Source organism: Gobius niger (genome assembly GCF_951799975.1).
Source record: "Gobius niger genome assembly, chromosome: 1".
Classification (NCBI taxonomy): domain Eukaryota; kingdom Metazoa; phylum Chordata; class Actinopteri; order Gobiiformes; family Gobiidae; genus Gobius; species Gobius niger.
The window spans coordinates 50991155-51011008 of NC_136852.1; the positions used below are offsets into that span (position 1 = coordinate 50991155).

Sequence of the window (19854 nt, forward strand, 5' to 3'; positions counted from 1 at the left end):
CGTGCCGCGGCTGGGGACCCATCCCCATGATGTGGAGCCAGGCTGATGGTCAGAATCACCTGGCTGGAGGATTCACTTATTGCACATGTTTTTAGCGGTAGGGGAAACCGTAATCATCCCATTAGCACTTGTATTATCACCAGAGGGACTGTGAAAAGGATTTATTAAGCTAAACAAGTTACTTAGTTCTTCTTTAAATAACAATGACAAACACTTTTCAATTGTTTTAAGGGTCTAAGTGAGTTTGATACGTTCATATCGTAATGACTGTTAGTACTGGCCAAAGCATCTTGAAACCTGCAGCTCCTGAAGCGCATCGTCTGCCTGCAGTGGTCAGTTTCAACCAAATACGCTCCAATTCTGTTTAAAATGTTTTCCCTGATTGTACTTTTGTCTCGTTGTTATTGCAGTACACTAATCTGAACTAATGCACAAGTGGCTCCAGTGTGTCTCAATAAAACATGAACAGGCAGATGGTGATTTGCGCATAAACATAAACACGTCTAAACAGAGAAAATCCCGAAGACGGAGAGGTGCAGCGTCTTACCTCGGTGCCAAAGGACTGCACAAGACGTACTCCACGTTGCCACAGCAACCCCTGGTGAAGGGATTTACTCCTCCACGAAACTTGCCCGTTACCTGCACAAGCACAGACCCAGCGTTTATCAAGGATGCCCAAGGCTGTGGTGCTACAGAGCAGGTCCAGCAGAGAAGCAGCAGAACACAGACTATAACAAATACATACCAACTATTACGTCAAATTACACTTTGGCCGCAATTAGCAAACAGATATTCAAGTGGTACAATATTCTTTGCCAACAACTAAATATCTAATTTCTCAACTAAAAAAATGGGCCAAAATTGCAAATAAATGTACAGACGATAAATATCAAGTCCAAAATGTATTGTTTATCTGTCATTTATTGAACGATAAGTCGATATAGCAATTATTGTCACAGCCCCACTGGTTTGCTGTATAAAACCTGCTGTCCCTGTAGTTTAGAACTCCACTAACATGCTCTAAAATGCCCTTGATTCATCTGTCGTTTGGCAGCTCATATCTCAGCCTTCTCTCAAATGTTAACGTTTTGGACTCAACACAGCACCCGATCCAGTAAGTGTTGAATGATTTGCATTTGGCAATTTTCTGTTTTGGTGGACTTTTGATGAAACGTCCTTCATTTATAAAGGTTTTGGACAAAGCCGGGAGTGTATTTCCACAGATGTTTAATTATTATTATTATTTTTTTTTCATTCATCAGTAAGACTCTCGTTATCAATAGTGAAACCGTTTATAGCATAATCAATACAAGATGTCATTGACTGCACACTTGGAAGCGGATGATTTGCTGTGTTGACGCCGAAGGGACAGGCTGAAAGAAACCTTGTACTGTATTGAATGTGTGTTATAGTGACTTTATCCATTTTACCTGCTCATTGGTTGTTCGACCTCGAGCCACTAGCACCATATGAAATCCTGTGAGCCCCATGACTGGAATAAAGAACAACCCTGCTATACACATCACCACAAGACTGAGCAAAAAGGTCAAGGACAACACTGCAGCATAGTGGTAAAGCCACATTCACTGTACTTATGAAATTGTGTTGAGAATACAAAAGTGGTTTAAGAAGTCGAGACCTGAACAGGGTAAAGTGAGGGTGAAGACATCTTTCTCATCCAAGAACCACCAGAACTGAACCATCTTGCATCTATAAAATGATTTGATGTGACAATCTACCAAACTGGAGGGATCGTTCTTTGGAAATGGTTCATTCGGATTTTTTTGTAAGACAGGAAGGTTTTCTTTACCTGCTCTACTAGTTTCTGGAAATGGTTGAAACTAGTAAAGCAGACGGACAAATCCTTTCTTTCTTGCAAAAAGAACAAACTGGAGAGATTGTTGTATCGTAGTTATTGTCGGTGTAAGGCAGCACTACTGTATGCTCAAACCTGGATATGGGTCATTTTCTTTTTTCTTCCTACTGGTCACTCCCTTGTCATGCTCCGAGTGCATGACAGGTCAATTTAACCAAGTACAGTGAAGTGGGGACTCCCAGAAGAAGCAGATACACATTAGTCTCTAAAAAGAAATATAAAGCTACAAAATGTACAAGCTCTTACAAGCTCTATGAACAACATAATACGAAATGAAAATATACGGATACTTGTATTTGTATAATGTGGTGTGATGCCATCTGAAACCTCGCTATGTATAAGAAAATAGTGCCAGTAGAAGGATGGAAGGATACGTGACAGTGGTATGCAGTGCAGTGAGCCTCTCACGGTGGTGGTGCACAAAGATGAGGCTAAAAGTGAAGACGTCGATCATGTGCACACTCAGCGACAGCAGGAAGAGGAAGAAGTATCGGTAGTTCCTCCGCCCGATGCAGTTGTTCACCCAGGGACAGTGATGGTCAAAGTCCTGGACGAGAAAAATACTTCAAGATTAGAGTCTGACTTTAAAGCAAAGTCTAAAGCATGTATTTTAGTTACAGTTGTTATCAACTGTGAATCTTTTTTAGAAAAGCTCATCTTTTGCACAGAAGTTATTTCTGTCCCAAACTTCCCCATTTGTACAGGCTTTGGCACAAAGAACATCCTATAGTGTTTGGCATATCATTGAAAGTGTTTGCAAAGGAGATAAAATAGCAGTAATAAGAATGCAAATATTCACTGGCACTATAATATAAGTATATACATTTTTATATGTTTATTTATTATCATTTCCACTGCATGATGAAACAGTATCACATATACCGACTCTAAACAAGTACATTATTGCTCTAAAATAATGATTATTTAGTCAAACAATGTTGTTTTTGGTTGTTTTTTTAATTGTGCCACTGAAATGTTTTTGCCCTCATATTTTGACCAAATTCAGATGAGATTATACATTCAGGAGACCTCTTGATATTCATTATGAAAATAAAAGTTTCCATCAAAATATATATATTTATTACACCTGGCACAGGAATGCCTACAGTGGGCACCAGTGTACCACCGGAGACATTTAAGGTTTTTACAATGGAGCACCAGAGTGCCCTTGTGAAGGGTTGGAACACATCAACCACTTCTGGGCCTCAGGACTTAAGGGACATACTGTGGGTAAAGGAGGGTCACATTTTGTATTCAGACAGAGGTACTGGTGTATGACTGACATGTGTGTTTGCTACACTGTGCTGGTTTGTTGTCATTGTTCTGTTCTTGATTTAATTCTGATTCTGTCATTGAGTCAAAGTTGTTGTTTGAGTCCCAGTATGCGATAACAACAATCAACTCCTAAATTTACTGTTGATTATTTTAATGGTCCGCTAGTCCAAATAAATCAAATTAGTTGTTGTGGATATTTCGAAATCATCAGTCAAAATGTTATCTTCAACCTCTTTCTATGCTTCACCATATGTATAGTGAAACCATGTTTGCTTATACTGTACCTCGACGCAGTTGTCACAGACACTGCAGTGGGAGCAGCGCGGGGGTCTGTAGAAGTGGCAGGTGGCACACCACTTCATCCGGACCTGAATGCCCTTGACATCCACGTTCTTGTAGAGAGGAGCCCGGAAATCATCGTCCTTGTCCTCATCCTCGTCCGCTGCAAGAGGAGAACAAACAGAGAAATACGGTGTTAGGTTTGTCAACATGAGGCAGAGAACAGCTGAATATATAGAGATAACGGGGCAGAGGTAGGAGAAAATAATACACGAGTAAGTTCACGAATCAGAAAGACTACAGGATGCTACATGACTCTGAACACCAACCTGTGAGGACTTGTGACCGGATTCGGATTTGTCCGTTTCTAAAGGGCAGTGACTTGACTTGAGATTCAGGCTAGAAGAGTCAGGATTGACAAATTTCGCTCGACTGCAAATAGGGCTGTCACAATAATTACTATATCGACTTATTGTTCAATAAATAACAAATAAACAATACATTTTAGGGCTCGATATTTATCGCCTATAAATTTAGTAGCATTCCACCCCAATTTTTCTCTATAAAACTTTGATTTCTAACTGAAGCAAATTTAGTTACGTTACATTTCATGTTTATTGCAGCTTGTGTGGTATTTTAGGATATGATTATGCACTTTTAGAACAAAGATTTACTGTAATTTTTCTGCCTGACAGTATCTAGTATCGTTAGAATCAATAATATAATTTATCGCGATACTTTCCTACCTCAATATATCGATATATTATCGTGACTGGCTTAACTGCAAACCTCTGGAAACCACTGCCAACTTTATCTTTTATGGACAAGCTTTAATAAAAGATAGACAGGAAAATAATGATAAAACTTTTATTAAAAGGGCTGGATTTGTGTCTTGGACTTGGTTTTAGGTGACAGTACTCTTTCAACAACTCGGACTAGGACTATGACTCCCCTCTTACTTGCCCTAAATTACTTGACTGCTACACAATTATTAATGCTCCAACTACCCACTGCTGTTACTTTTTTTGCATCATTATGGTAAGTTTAAAGTAAAGGTGCATTAGAAGAAAAGTAAAACCGTGATAGACAGTATACTAACTGTACTGAATGTCTTATACAGTCTTCCAACCATGGGACATACGTTCAACCAAAAATGTAGCTCGGTGCATCATGATTTATGATTGTGTCTGACAGGAAAGACAATAAAGCTCTCCACCAGCGTTCTCTGGCTGCTCATTGAGACGAGGGGAAACAAATGAAATGTTTACAGACGTGACATGTTCATTCAACCACCCGCTTTAAAACTGCACAGAGGCTAGACACTTCACACTCTCTTCACAGCAAGATCACTCATCACTAATCATTGACAATCATGAGTCTTCCTGTGTCTGGGTTGGTATTATATAGTAAATGGCAGCGAATATTAACATTTACTGTGTCCATTCATAACTCCACGGATGTCTGGTCGACGGATGTTCATGTTCACTGTTAAATTGTCAAGGTAAAACGCGGGTGGTAATTTTCCCCATAAAAAGAGGCTTTTTCATCTCCCCTCAATTGAATAAAATTTGCATAACCTTCACATGAATGACTGAGTTCCTGAGCCGGTATTGGGACTGGAGGCGCACTGAACGTCCTTGTAATCAGACAGTTTTGAGTGAGGTTTCTTTCCTCTCTGGGGGGGGGGGGACTTTTTTTTTGTATTATTTTGTCTGTGGAGATGCAGAACAAAAACATTTCCAATGATCAAAGGCCCGACTCAAACAATGCGCCTGAACCTGAGAAAATAATTTCACAGTACAATAGCAACCACCGTGAGGAGAGCCAACAGACGAGGCGCTCGGAGAAAACAGGAAAGAAACAAGGCTTTGAGCTGAAACTGTAGTCGGACTTTTCAAATGGATTATAAAAATAAATGGCTGCAGTTAGACACAGTTGCGGTGTTTCTTTTGGGCATTTTGACAGCTTTGTTAGTAGCTTTGAAGCCTTTGGTCTTTAGCGGTGGCCTATTTTGTACAATATCCTGCATTTTTGTGTTTGTGTGCTGAATATTTTTATAGCTACAAACCACATCTAGTGTCATCCTCAGTTCCCTCATGCAATAAACAGCTTGGTATGGTATGCTTTTTGTACAGGGACAGAGTGCAATGTAGTGAGCAATACAAAGCCCTTCGGAAAGATACCTCGTGCCAGGTTTGAACATTAACATTAACCAAAGAGCAAGCGAAACAGTTGACAATCATTTCAATAATTGATTTGGTTGTGGTCAATCCAATTTGTTTTTATTTGAGCAAATAGACAAGCTTTTCAAGAGGGTCTGAATGCAGCAAATGGAGAGGTCACGTGGGTAGTGGAGCTCCACACCTCCACAGGATATGACGTTACCTCCACTTTTTTCAATGAATCTCAATAAGACGGCTTTAGTAAACCTCACTATCCTTAAAGGAACAGCCCACCGTTTTTACATACTGAGACATGAACTTAGACAAGTTGACGCGTATCTGTCTGGTCTTTGTGCGTGCCCGTGGAAGAGCGTGGCCATTTCTAACCTAATCCCATTTGGAGCAATAGGAATATGCAAGGAGAGGCCAGACTGGCACGCATCAACTCGTCAAAGCTCAGGCAAGAACATATCTCAGTATGTAAAAAATGGTGGCCTGTTCCTTTAAGGTTAGGTTTAGGGTTAGGCTTAAAGGGACTAGATGCAAGTTTGCCATTTTCTACTCACTACTGCCACCCCAGGTCAGACGTGTAACTGCACCTTCCATATTAAGCTCATGCACTTCGGACCCGAATTAACACCTTTTTGAGTGACAGTGCAGGATTTTCGAGGCAGTCGTGGTGAACAGGTCTGAGCTCAGTCTACACATTAGGACATGGCTAGAACATGTAGGGGGATGAAAATACTTAGTTTTAACATTTCTAAACTCTGTATAGTCCCTTTAAGGTTAGTATGGATTAGCCATGCCCTGTGGAGTTGACGTCATTTCCTGTGGAGGTGTGGAGCTCCACTCAGTGCCGCTCTATAGAGGCTGCTTCCAGAACCTTCTCAAGATTTTCGCAGTGATTGCCTGACAATGGACACCTGCGCAGTCACATGGCACTGACTTCGGTTAAAAATAGGCCAGAGGACGATCATGAAACCTTGTCTTATTTGAGTCAAATAAATACAGCGATCTCGATTCAGCAGACTTTTGAAGGCTGCACAACCTTTCACTAAATAATTAATGGCCCACTAAAGTGCAATATGATGTGTATTTCTTGTTCTTTCTCGTTGACTTCCTTGATCCTTGAAGGTTAAAGATCACATTCGAGGACTGGAGACGCCATGATGATGCTGGATCGTCCGCAATGGGACGTATGGGACGCAAATAACATCAGCTCAGGTGGCTTTGTTAATCAAAATTACCAATGTGTGAATGAGTCAGAGATTGGCTGTGTATTCGTGTCAATTGGTTTCCAACCGTTTAGTCTTGGGAACCCCTGAAACCTTCACTCGTACTCCGCATACTCCTTACCTCAAGGGTCCTGCAGTCTATTTCTGAAGGGGTCACTTAAAAGTACAATTTATAGGTAAAAAGACAACGTTGTGTGTTCATAATAAAGGTAAACTTTTCATTTAACAAATATTGGGCCTTCGTCAGGGAGCTTGCAATGTTTTAATCAAATGGCCATGCTACAATAAGGGCCTCTTCTTCGAGTGCCTCAGTTTTGCATCTTTTTAAAGTCTTATGCTGATCCACCAAAGCGACATCTTATAAAAGATCCAAGTAGCCCTCCTGCATGTTTTAGTTCACTTCAGGCAAGGCAGAAAACCTGCACTGAACCAGCTAACGATTATAGCTTAACGGGAGATAAAGTGTGTCTGATCATTTACAACCATGTAATAAACTCATCCCATTGGAAAAGTCACTCAGTCGCTACATTGTTTATTGAAGTAAAAATGGAAGCATCAAACCATAGCCAAGCGCAGTGTGAAGCGGTGGAACAGCTGAGCCACCGCAATGTTTCCTGCTTTATGGATATAACCTCTAGCAGAAAGAGCATGTGGGCTTTAAAGGGCTGTAATATGGAGGTAATGGGGTAGTAAACAGTAGAGAGGCTGTGGCCGGTTCACTGTGGTGTCACATCTGTGTGAGCAACCAACCCAGTAACATGATCAACCAATAATTGTCACAGTCGACCCGAAAGACAAAAAACATTTCTCTTTGTAAGCATGTCTCTTGGTGAGACATGGTGTTTTTTCTTTAATTTCAAGACTATTAACACTGTAGATTCTCACTGACGACATTCATTTGTGAATGAACACATATGGAATTATGTTTTAAACAAAAAAATTTGAAATAAATTCTTCAAAATAGCCGCCTTTTGCTTTGATGACTGAGCTTCACAACTTCGTCACCAGAATTTCACCCTTTTTTGGTTCTTGCATAGTCCCATGTGTTCATTCATAGTTAAATGCCTTCAATGAGAATCACACAATGTACATAGTGTTGAAAATAAAGAATAGCCAATTCATAAAAAGTGTTTCCAATCTTTTGACTGGTGCTGTATGTGTATCTACTCTCTAAAGTGGACATGCAGCCTCTTAGGTGGTACTCGGTGTCAAAGGTTTGAGAACAATGAGGAGTAAGCTTTCTATCGATTTTGCCTCCAGTTGCATTGTCAAAACCCAAAGCTTAAATAAAAGAGGACTATAGCAAAAAAAAAAGATATATGTTTAGAGACAAGCAGAGAATATGAAAAAGGCAGGAGGCAAAGCTGAATGTCAGTGATGTTTTTGTTTATGACAAAGAATAGGATTAGGTAAATTCGAGGAATGCTAGACATGAATAAATAGTGCAGTGAAAACAAACCTCTGGGGTAGACTCCAGGGTCCATGAAGGTTGCCATACTAAAATTGGCCAAAACGAAGAGGAAGACCAGGCCATTGTAGAGCGGCACTGCAGGGGATATTACCTTGGTCAGCCAGGGGCACCTAAAGACAAAAAGAGACACGATATTATAAATACATTATAAACTTACAAGCTTCACAGTGAAAAAAATCTTAATTTCCAGGATATTAAACTATAAAGGCTACTACAGTGAAAAGCCGTCAGACCGCTCGTTGAGAAAGCAACATTTTGTGTCACGGTTGACCTTCTCTCTCACCTGGTGGCATAACTCAGTGACCACTCAGAAATATTCACGTTGAAAACACCTCAACAGCGAAACCACTCGATCAGATGGACTCAAATGTCAGGGCCTGCTGTGCTGCTGCCTACAATCACCTCTCAGAGTGAGGCATAGTAGACCCCTATTGAGTGCACTATAGACTGTGGAGGTCAATGAATTTATGAATAAATAAGTGTGAGAGTAAAGGGAATGTCAGACTGGTGATAGCTATAGAATTAACCATGATCTGATTGAAATTCGACCAATTGCACATCCCTATTTGACATCTCACGTATCCTTATGTAAACAGAGAGTGAGCCTCAATTTCAAGCTTTTCCGGTATAATTCATGTCCACGTTCAAGGCGTGTGCCAGTGAGGCCGATCGTGACGTCAAAAGCCAATTTCCTGGTGGCAAAGCTGTCAGATCATCTCCACTGCACCTCTCCTCATGTGCACATCCCTCTTTGCTTTGTTGAATTATTCAGAGCCCGAGCTTAGGGAGAATAGCGAGGCGTTAACGGCAGAGAACACGGCCCCTCAAACATTTACACTGCGGACAATGGTGAGTTTCATGAGAAGGTTTTGAGGGTATTTTTAGTATCAGAAATGGACATCTAAAATATTGAGTGTTTGAAGAAGTGGCTTGGAGATTTGAGTACTCTTCAGTGTAAAGCTATAGTAGAAGAAGTAGTAAGAGTAAGAGGTCGTGGTGAATTGTTTTAAGAGGTGGCTGTATTTGTGCTAGTAATGTTAATTGGGCGCAGTGGTGTAGAGGTTAGCACTGGGCCGGGCGGGGCTTTTCTGTGTGTATTTTGCATGCTGGTCAAAATGGAAAATGTAAAATGGAAATTTTCAATTTCTCTAGTTTTAAAGGGGCTGGATGCAAGTTTCGCCATTTTATACTCACTACTGCCACCTCAGGCCATATGTGTAACTGCACCTTCTATATCAAGCTCGTGCATGACGGCAATTCGGGCCGAAGCGACACCTTTTTGAGTGACAGTGCAGGATTTTAGATGCAGTTGTGGTGAACAGGTCTGGGCTCATTCTACACATTAGGACATGGCTGGAACATGTAGGGGGAGGAAAATACTTAATTTTAACATTTTTAAACTCCCTGTAGTCCCTTTAAGCACAATAATGATTGTTCCATTGGCAATCTTATTTCAAGACAGTCCAAACCTACTCAAAATCAGCATAAATGATCTTCAATCTAAGATTTTGTGTACGTTGGTGCTCCAGTTCCCTACAACAAAAACATGTAGGCCTACAATAGGATCAGGACTTCCCTTTAGAAAAGTAAATTCTGAAAAGTGGGACTATCCTATTGTAAAATGATCTGGTCAATTATTATCTGACCAAGTCCTTTACAGTTAGCTTAGAGGCTTTTTTTAATTTTTTAATATGACTTAGACTTATTAAAGCTACTGACAGGAAGTGACGTATGGAGGAAAAGTTCCATAACAGTTTTACTCATTTCCCATTGACTAAACATGGTTGGCATGGTAACAGTTTAAAAATGTTGCCTCATTTATGTCATTTTCTGTCCAATAAGGAAGTGAAACTGTAAAGGTCACAAAAATGGTCAAACTAAAGAAAGCGGGGTAATTTTAATATATATTATTATTATAATATTATATTATATATCTATATCTATATCTATATCTATATCTATCTATCTATCTATCTATCTATATATATATATATATATATATATATATATATATATATATATATATATATATATATATATATATAATTGTGTTAACTATACCAGGTCGAAAGCTTTAGATTCATTGTATAAGCATGGGACAAATAAACAAATAGCAAAATTAATCCAAAACCAGAATGTTTTCTAAACTTTGATTCATCAAAGTAGCCTTTGAAAGATATCAGTAACACAATCGTGTTCTATAAGAGGAGAGAAACAAATGGGGCGTTCTAAAACCTTTGATGGGAACTGGCATCTATTGCTATGTTTAGTGACAATATTGTTAAAATTGTAGCTGCTGTCTGTTGGACACATTCAGCTTTACCTGACTTTAATTTCGAGGCACATTTTTGGAGCATCTTCAAAGCACGTCTCTCAGCTGTCACAGCCTTGACAGAGGTTTCAAAGATAGTGTGTTCAGAATATATTTGATGCACCTCCTTTAAAATTCATAGTTTTCCAGAGATCAGGCGATTTAGTAAACAGTGTCATGCAGCAAAGATAGTAAACATGAAGAGCAAAAAAGACAAGCCATTTTAGCTGCTGGAGGCAGCGTGGGAGGTAATGTGCCCGAGAGAAGCAGATTAAAGCCCCACATGCTGGTTAACCGAGTAGGAGTCACAGCAGAGCTTAATAATGCAGTTTACAAGACACTTTTACTGCAGGTGGAGCCACAACACTTCAATGGTGCCAGAAAGATGCAATAATTGGCGCGAGTTTATCAGAAGACTGTGGGATAATTGGGTGACTTTGAGATTTTTAATTACGCCTGTAGAAAATAGCAGGCTACATTTAAAAGAGGCTTCGAGAGTTAACCCAAACAATTAAAAATCTGCAGGTATTATTACACTGCTTAAACCAACTCCCATTAACAAGCGAAGGTGCACTGCCCTGATTTAGCAGAGCTGATTACAAAATCTTCTGACACAACCATCTCCCGACTCCCTGTGCGCCCCTGGATCTCTTTCTATCTCAGTCTATTAATCAAAATGAAAATAGGCCTAGCTCACAAACAAAAACAAAACGTGGCTGATTTAAGAAGCACTTCCATAATTCTGTTTAAACAGACTTGAAGAGAAACTTGCAGAGAAATGCTTTCATTCGCTGCATTTTTCATTCGACGCACACACAAAAAAAAGGGAAAATAGCAAAGGACGAACCAAACACAGATTCCTGATGTCACCACAGAAAAGAAGGCTGTAAGAACACTGACACAGAACAATAACCAAGTGAAAAATCTCATTTCATCTGCGGACCGGGAGGAAAGGCTAAAATAATAAAATAAAGGAAACTAATCTCAGACCTGCTCCTGTAGCTGCTACAGAAACAACAGTCAGTTTCTAACCCACAACGGATCGATACGAGGAGGAGTGAGCGGAGGGCGTGCCCCGCACCAAACCTCTTCATCACTTTAATATTTCATAGGACAGGTTTGCTTTATGGAACTAGGTTAAATGTAAATGCTTTGTATCAGATATTGTTTCTCACTACAGTCAGTCACCAACGTTTTGCATCTCAGAGACTTGTATTTCTTTTGCATAAAACGCAAAAAGGACACAAGCTCTGTGGGTCACGGAAAGATACAGATTAAGACCTGCAAACCAGCATTGCAAACGGTTGTCTCCTTAGGCAGATACATTAAAGTGTGAGCAAAGTGAGTAGTAAGACAGAAGATATACCTGTATGTCAGTGTAGTGAATAATAGGGCACCGCATCAAATGTCTAGCTTTATCAAGAGGTCCAGACAGCTTTGTGTTTGCTTCACACGATTTGAATTTAGTAAGAATAAAAAGTGTAAGCTCTCAGTTATACATAGGGCTGGGTACTGTTGCATTTCGTTTCCGATGCTAAACACTTTGTTTACAGTTCTGATACCTGAACTTTTTTCAATACCTATACTAAAATGTTTGTCATCTACAATCGGAAAACAGAACAATAATGTTAATTTACCTCATAAAAGACTATTTCTTTTAATGCAGCACTAAGTAAGTTGTGCCCCTAGAGGCCATAAGCGCACACTGCAGGTGTCGTAGCATGTTGCCTTTTTTTTTTACTCATTAATTGTCCGTGAGAGTAAATACTACGCTGACAGAAAAGACAAAGGGAGAGGGGGATATTGTACATCCAATTACACAATAAAGATATTTTCTTTCACTCAAACCTAGCTGTAAATACTGTTTAGGTGGTGTTAGCCCGCGGTTAGCTTTGCCCGTTAGCCTGTTAGCTTCTTCATCGTGATTCTATTAGTGTGTATTGGTTGCTCCTACCCGGTGGCAGCCAAGTTGCAATTGTGGTTTTCTGGCCAGAGACACCAGGGGGAGATGAAAGACCCCCCAATCATCCCATTAACACTTGTATTACCCCCAGAGGGACTACGAAAAGGATTTATTAAGGTAAACAAGTTACTTAGTACTGCTTTAAATTTCAATCAATCAATCAATCAATCTGTCTGTGAGGTACCTGGTACAATGCATCTTTCCTTTTGGGCGATGTTTAATTGTCTAAATAAAAACACATACTATACCATTTAATGCTGTTCCTGAACCAAAAGGCACCAACAATTGGTCTCTAAAGACATATAATTTCACTTTTTTCAATTTTACTTTTATTGTTGCGATACCAGTAGTACATAACGGTTTTTTTCCGAAACCATACTGGTACCGTTAAACCATCACGCATAACTGCACCCAGCCCTAGATACAGGGTTTTTTCTTCCCAAGTTCTTAAAGGGACTATACAGAGTTTAAAAATGTTAAAATAATGTATTTTCCTCCCCCTACATGTTCCAGCCATGTCCTAATGTGTAGAATGAGCCCAGAACTGCCTCTAAAATCCTGCACTGTCACTCAAAAAGGTGTTAATTCGGGTCACGCACGGGCTTAATATAGAAGGTGCAGTTACACGTATGACCTGAGATGGCAGTAGTGAGTATAAAATGGCAAACTTGCAGCTAGACTTTTTAAACAGTCATTTGTACTGAGTTACTTCACTGATAACCGAGAATATTTGACCTCACAGTTCAAGAGGTTTCATCAGCAACTACCCGGCTGCTGTTTTGCTGACAAAGCCTCAGGCAACAAGTGAAACGTCCTCAACCAAAACTACCCAGTGCAGATGATGACCTAACTTCTGTTTCCAATAAAAAATGTTCCTGTGCCTTTAGTGATGTAAAGCTTAGCTGCAGACAGGTTAGTCATGACAGCATGTGACTCTGTGAAAGCCAGTTCAGTGACATCTTCAAACATGACTGAACCCACTGACGTTCACTGGCACCGTGCAACAAAAAGCAACTGCCTACAAAGAAAGGATATTGCAAACTGCAGGGGAAAAAAACAAAATGTATGAAATCCTTCAAATCTCTACATAACGCCCGTTACGTATGTGAAAGATTTCAATCAAAAACTCATCTGTGGTTGGATTAAATCGGAGCCAGAGCTTGTTCATCTAAAATCTACAGAGGCAGAAAAAGGCGTGCGGTCTGTAAAGTAATTAACTGTTTGACAGAGAGCTTTACGCAGCATGCTTTAAGGACTGGTTCTTTGGCACCGTCTCAGCTCTTAATAGGCCAGCATCAGTTTCATCTTCCGCATGAAACCACCTCGTACTAACTCATGGGATATAATGCAGCCCACAGTAATTTGACTACCCAAATCGTCCCGTCCTTCATTTGCTTTTAGATGGGAGCGGGAGAAAAAAGGGCTCTTTGAAGTGGCTCTTATCGGGTTTTTGAATGACTCTTGGGGAAAAGATGTACTGAAGTGCTGAGGGCAGTGTCTATGTGTGCAGACATAAAAAAAAGAAAAAAGACTGGCTCCTAAACGGAACATGGGACATTACCTGAAGTTCCGACAAGTAGGAACATGTTTCAGTAGAGTTTGACAAATTTATGTTGTGTTGTGTGCGGTACATGATTTTAAGTTACAATTAAATATGAGTAAAACATGGGAAATTATAGTGCATCAACATAATATTTAGAATAATTCTTAATACCGTATTTACCGGACTATAAGTCACTTTTTTTCATAGCTTGGCTTGAGGTGCGACTTACACTCAGGTGCGACTTATAGTCCGGAAAATATGGTAGTCAAGTCAAATTGTGTAAAATCATTATTACACTAATAAAGAGCAGCAATTACCCACATTACAATAAACGGATTTAATGAGTATATCAATCTGATAGAGCAGCAAGAAGCGGCCGAACCAATATATGTGTCTTGTGCAGAAATTCCCATCATGTAAAATTTCTTCACTCAAAGAGAACATTTCCCCATCCCCCATTTTAAACATGAGAACTAAGTCTAATTATTCCTGACAATCTTCACAGGACAAGACACATTTCTAAGGATATCGCCCTCACAGTCGTACTTTCCATTTCACAAATGACCTGCTTTTACTCCAACATCCCCCTGACCAGGTGCATTACAGCTTCATGAAGCCTTCACCCACTCAGGTCCACCCCTTCCTCTGGGACGTGCCAATCTCCACTGCAAATACAGCCGTCCTATTGGCTGCTGTTAGTATTCAGCACACAGACACGGCAGCAGCAGCAGCTACTCGGAGTGATGCTCGCTGGAGGCACTGGGAGTTCAACGCAGGTCAAATGAGAAGCAGGAGTGATATGTACCGATTATTATACTGCTGTGCATCAAGCCCCTTGGATATTTACTTCAGTCTCTTTCAAGGAAATGCTTTTGGAAAAGTAATTTAAATTCAGTCAACCTTTAGAATAGTATTTATTTTTTATTAAAAAGACTGTATTTGTCTTTTTCTGTTTTGACTTTTCTGTTCTTGAGAATCAGTCTGCTCTCAGAGTGAAGTGGCATCTAATATGACATCACTTTTACTTTTGCAAGGCTGTAAAACTGTAATAATCTGTTGTACTACTGTAATAACCTGTAGTTGTAATAATCTGTTGAATTACTGTAATAATCTGTAGAACCACTGTAATAATCTGTTGTACTACTGTAATAATCTGTTGTACTACTGTAATAATCTGTAGAACCACTGTAATAATCTGTTGTCCTACTCTAATAATCTGTTGTACTACTGTAATAATCTGTTGTCCTACTGTAATAATCTGTTGTCCTACTGTAATAATATGTTGTACTACTGTAATAATCTGTTGTCCTACTGTAATAATCTGTTGTACTACTGTAATAATCTGCCACCTATAGAGGATTTATTATGTATAAAACCTGCTACCTCTGCTTTCAGCAAACATGTTCCTAAATGAATGACTGAAATTAATGTTAAAAATGTAAAAAAGTGAGGCAGTTGTGAGTTCAATACCAAATGTTCAACTCAATACATTTACGATTTACAAACTTACAAACAAAACATCTAATTTTGGTTAATTTCACCGAAGATGAGTGGGTGGGAAGTGAACCCTTTTTGTTTGTTTTTATTTTGTTTATTTGGTCTGGACAGTGTATGTTAATGAACATACATGGGACTCTGCATGTAAACACGCCTCGCCAGATTGTAGCCTTATTTTCCATCTGTTGTCCCCCACTGGCACTCTCAAACACGCTCTCATTCATCCTGGCCTATTGTACATGTTTTTAGTGGTAGGGGAAACCGGACAGCCAGGAGGAAACGGGGAGAACATGCAAACTCCACACAGAAAGACCCGAAGCACAAGCGCTAAGGTTTTTAATCCCACCCCCTTTTATGTACTTTTATCTTAGTATCCTGTTCCTTTTTTTTTTACTTTTTCATTTTGATGAATGCAACCTACCAATCAACATCTGGTTTACAACACAACAGCTGAAAAGTCATATATATTTTTTCAGATACATAGAATATCCTTTTGATACTTAAACTGTCGGATAATTGGACATTGTTTGAGGTCTACATGTAATTTGTGCCATGCATGTGATATAGTGCAGTTTATATTACAGGAGTCTAAAAATGTTAATGCTCCTGGACACAATCGCAATACTTGTGTAGCTTGGCGTGTACTAGACAGACTGATGGACAGTCCAATCCCAGACAGAATGGCCGAGCCTGTTAGAGCCATAAGTCTTCGGGTCGAGACAGTGTCCACTGCTCTGCTCAGGGATCAGCAAAAGAGCGGCCAGGAATGTGACAAAGGCCAAGCCAACTTCTACCCAACACGACTCCCTCCCAGCAACTGCTTTCGTGCACTGTGTTCGCTAAATCCAGCCTCTCAGATTCTCCCAAAGTCTACATGCAGGTTGGGTTTCATAGATGTATACATATTTCTGACCGGGCAAGCGTACACACAAGCACCAGTTGCACCACCAAAGCTGTCCTCGTTACTGTGGTCAAAATGCCAATGTCTGTTATTTACTACACTTGTGTAGCTAAGCCTCGCTGTCTTTGGCTCATTTATTTTTGCTGACCCGCGGCACCATGCTGGGCTCCAGTTTCACACACGGGAGCCTCAAAGCCGAGCTGCGTGTGTCTCATGTCAACTAGCGGAGATTAGGGCAATAAAAAGGCCAAAATATAAGAGTTTTCTGATGGTAACATGTTTGTCCCCCTAAGCCACACGGCGATGTAAACAGTTTCTCATCACAGCCACATTTGTTTGACTGGGTTTGGAGCTGATGATCTGTTGGACACTCATCAGTGCATCAGGGCATTCTGCTTTGACAATTTGTCACGAGAGGATTATTGACTTTATGTGACTGCATTTTTTACACTTAGCAGGCATGCATGCAAAGTCTAGCGCTTCAAATCCCTATGAGATGTGGACATACACACGTCTATGAATAAATTATTATAATTGTAGAATTTATTGCAACCTTTGGCATCAGAATGGTTAGCAAATTACTTAGGATGTGCAAAATCATTTGCAAACAACAAACTATTGAGGGTTTATTGTGTAAACCTGCTAACCCTGTAGTTAGACCTCTACAACAACCACGTGGTGCAGATATTTCCAGTTGTGGCATGCCTCACCAACTGACAGTCAAGCAAAGAAGTGTCATGAGCTGCTCCCTTGTTACCGACTATGTACACTAATAAAACAATGAACACCAAGCAGCCACTAGGCTCTCCTTCATAAAGACTTGTATGTTAAGAACATTTTACACCCTCCAACAGGCGTTGTGCATGTCAGTCACCTCTCACTGGCCTCGGTGCACTTGAGAAAATGTACATTTATTTTAAGCCCATGCAAAGGGCCCACCTGGTGTGGACTCAGCACTTCTGAGAACGACAGCACAAGGAGCAAGACAAGGGGAACTAAGTAGAAACTTGATCTGCGCCTGGAAATAAGTCAGACAGCAACATATACAAGAGACGGGCGAAAGTATTTTGACCTTAATAAACAACACAATGACCCACAATGACTCCGCTCCAATGCAATTATGTATCAGCATGTGCCATCTGGGAGCTACTTCATGCACGGCCGTGAGGTCAGGCCAAACTTCCTGCAGGAAACGATGGACTGGACAAAAAGTGAAATAGTTCAGGGGAGCCTTGGCCTCGGCCCATAAGAAAACCATGAGAGTTTTACATAAACAAAAAGTCAAGGTAAGAAAGATCAGCAAATAATGCAAGGCAGTATATACGGTCACTTCAACACAAAAACAATGTGCTCATAACTCCGAACGATTCAAAAAGGTTGTTTATAAAAAGGATAAAGCCTCTTGATACCTTGCTCAACAAAAGATTATGCCTAAATCTAATTTAAACTAAATTACACATCGTGCGTGCAGATTCTGTGGTACTTCGGATGTTTTTATTTTAGTTTTATTTATTAAACCAGGAATCACTTGAGATAAATCTCTTTTCCTAGGGAGTGTCTCGTCCAATTGCAGGGCACAGCATTTACAAAATGTTTACAAATGTGAACATATTTGGCATGATTTGCACAACATGAGTAATTGTGCTTTTAATTTTGAGTGATTATTATTCTAGCTGATATTGTAAATGCACACAAAGCTGAGGGTTCTTTATGTATTTTCTATGGGCCAAATAAACATAATACACAACAATGCTAAAATAATGCACTTAGATACATTGAGTCCCAGTAATTGCTCGTCTTTAATAAAATGGCATATCACCAACAGGTTGCACATTTCCCTTCATTTGTTTTTAATGAATCACCTTGTGGTCATTGTGGATAATAAACAATTCTGACGCAGCTTTCACTGAATAAATTGCAGTGCATAAAGTGACAATAACGTGCTGACACAGCCTTGGAGAGCTGCGGCTAATCCTGGTTGTGTTTTGTATCAGATTCTTCTTGCTTGTTGGATGCTGCCGGGGCCTATAGCTGCAGAGCCCATCAGTCTAATGAAGTGTTCATCAATCAGCCTAATGCGCAGGGGCCCAGGCTGGTATAGGAGCTGGCAGAGATGGATGGCACTGGACTCCGCTGGTAATAAACCAACGCCGGCCATATTGACACATCGAGCCCCGAGTTAGCGCTGAAGGTGAACGGGTAATGATGCAAAAACTGTCACCAAATGTGCTCAAAGTCCCCCATGGACAATGTGATGGGACTGTATGTTTATTGTTAATGAGCTGCTGTATTGCCCCGTAAATAAGCTTTGTATTTAGAAAAATTGGCTGTAATAAATCACAGCTCATACTCAAATGTTTTGTTATAAAGTAAGTAAGTGCTTTATTTGTCATTGTAAAAGCGTACAACGAAATAGTGTTCAGGTCTTAGTCCTGAGCCGCTGTGACTGAGCCGCGCCACCACAGTAGGTCAACCTGACCAGCATGTTTTTGGAGGTTGGGGAAAACCAGACTGGCTGCCTTCAGTCGCCACTGATCCTGACAATCGCTGCAGCACCTCCTGGATTTGTCCCTGTTTCAGAGCGTGGTGTCCTGCACTGGTCAGCTCTTCCACCTCCTCCTTCCTCTTCCTCTTCTTCCTGTGCAGCTCTCTCTGCTCCACAACAGTCTTTCACCATCTTCTGGCAAGATCTTAGCAGTGAATCTGTTTTATTGTGAACGTCCATTAGCCAGAACAATAGAAGGCATGTCTGGCTTAGCTGCAAGTCTTGCCTGGATACCTCCTGGTTTGTCCCTTTTTTGTTTCCTGTAGCGTCTCTTGAGATGCCTGCAATGTGCTGCAGGTGTGGGGGCCTCTCGGTGCCTCTTCGGTGTTTCAGGAGAAGAAATCTGCATGTCTCAAATGTCTTTAGTTGACATGCTAGCTTTGTTTACTTTTAAAAATCTCCTTTCTTCAGGACCATTATGGACTCTGCAGCAAAGAAACCCCACAAAAACACAGCAAAGATATATAAAAGCATCCAGTAAAACAGCGTGGAACACAAAAAGCTATATGATTTCAGGGTGCTAACTGCTTGTACTTCTGGTATGCGTCAAAGTTCTCACACAACATCCAAATTCGTACTGCAAGAGGCCCATAGTTGATTAAATATAATCCATACTCAATTATCAGACCAGCTACAATATGTCAAGAAAACTGACATAGAATCTGACAAATATAAGCACCGTGCTATAAGGAAAACCAGCCCCAAATCCTATGTGTAGTTAGCACTTATGTAAAACAGTAACCCTGAACTTAAGAAATGCATTGCAAATCACCAGCCCGGTCTAAATTTAGAAAAC

General features: G+C 40.3%; 1 protein-coding gene across 2 annotated transcripts in view; it reads right to left on the reverse strand.

Moving 5' to 3' along the window:
* zdhhc8b (zDHHC palmitoyltransferase 8b) overlaps positions 1-19854 on the reverse strand; it is a 72810-nt gene that overhangs the window by 6996 nt on the left and 45960 nt on the right. For both annotated transcript variants that reach the window (XM_079567605.1, XM_079567604.1), the window contains exons 2-6: positions 8287-8408; positions 3436-3593; positions 2251-2423; positions 1431-1533; positions 548-639 (exon numbers count right to left, since the gene is read on the reverse strand). In XM_079567605.1, coding sequence (XP_079423731.1) covers positions 548-639; positions 1431-1533; positions 2251-2423; positions 3436-3593; positions 8287-8408 — 648 coding nt within the window. The remainder of the gene's footprint in view (positions 1-547; positions 640-1430; positions 1534-2250; positions 2424-3435; positions 3594-8286; positions 8409-19854) is intronic.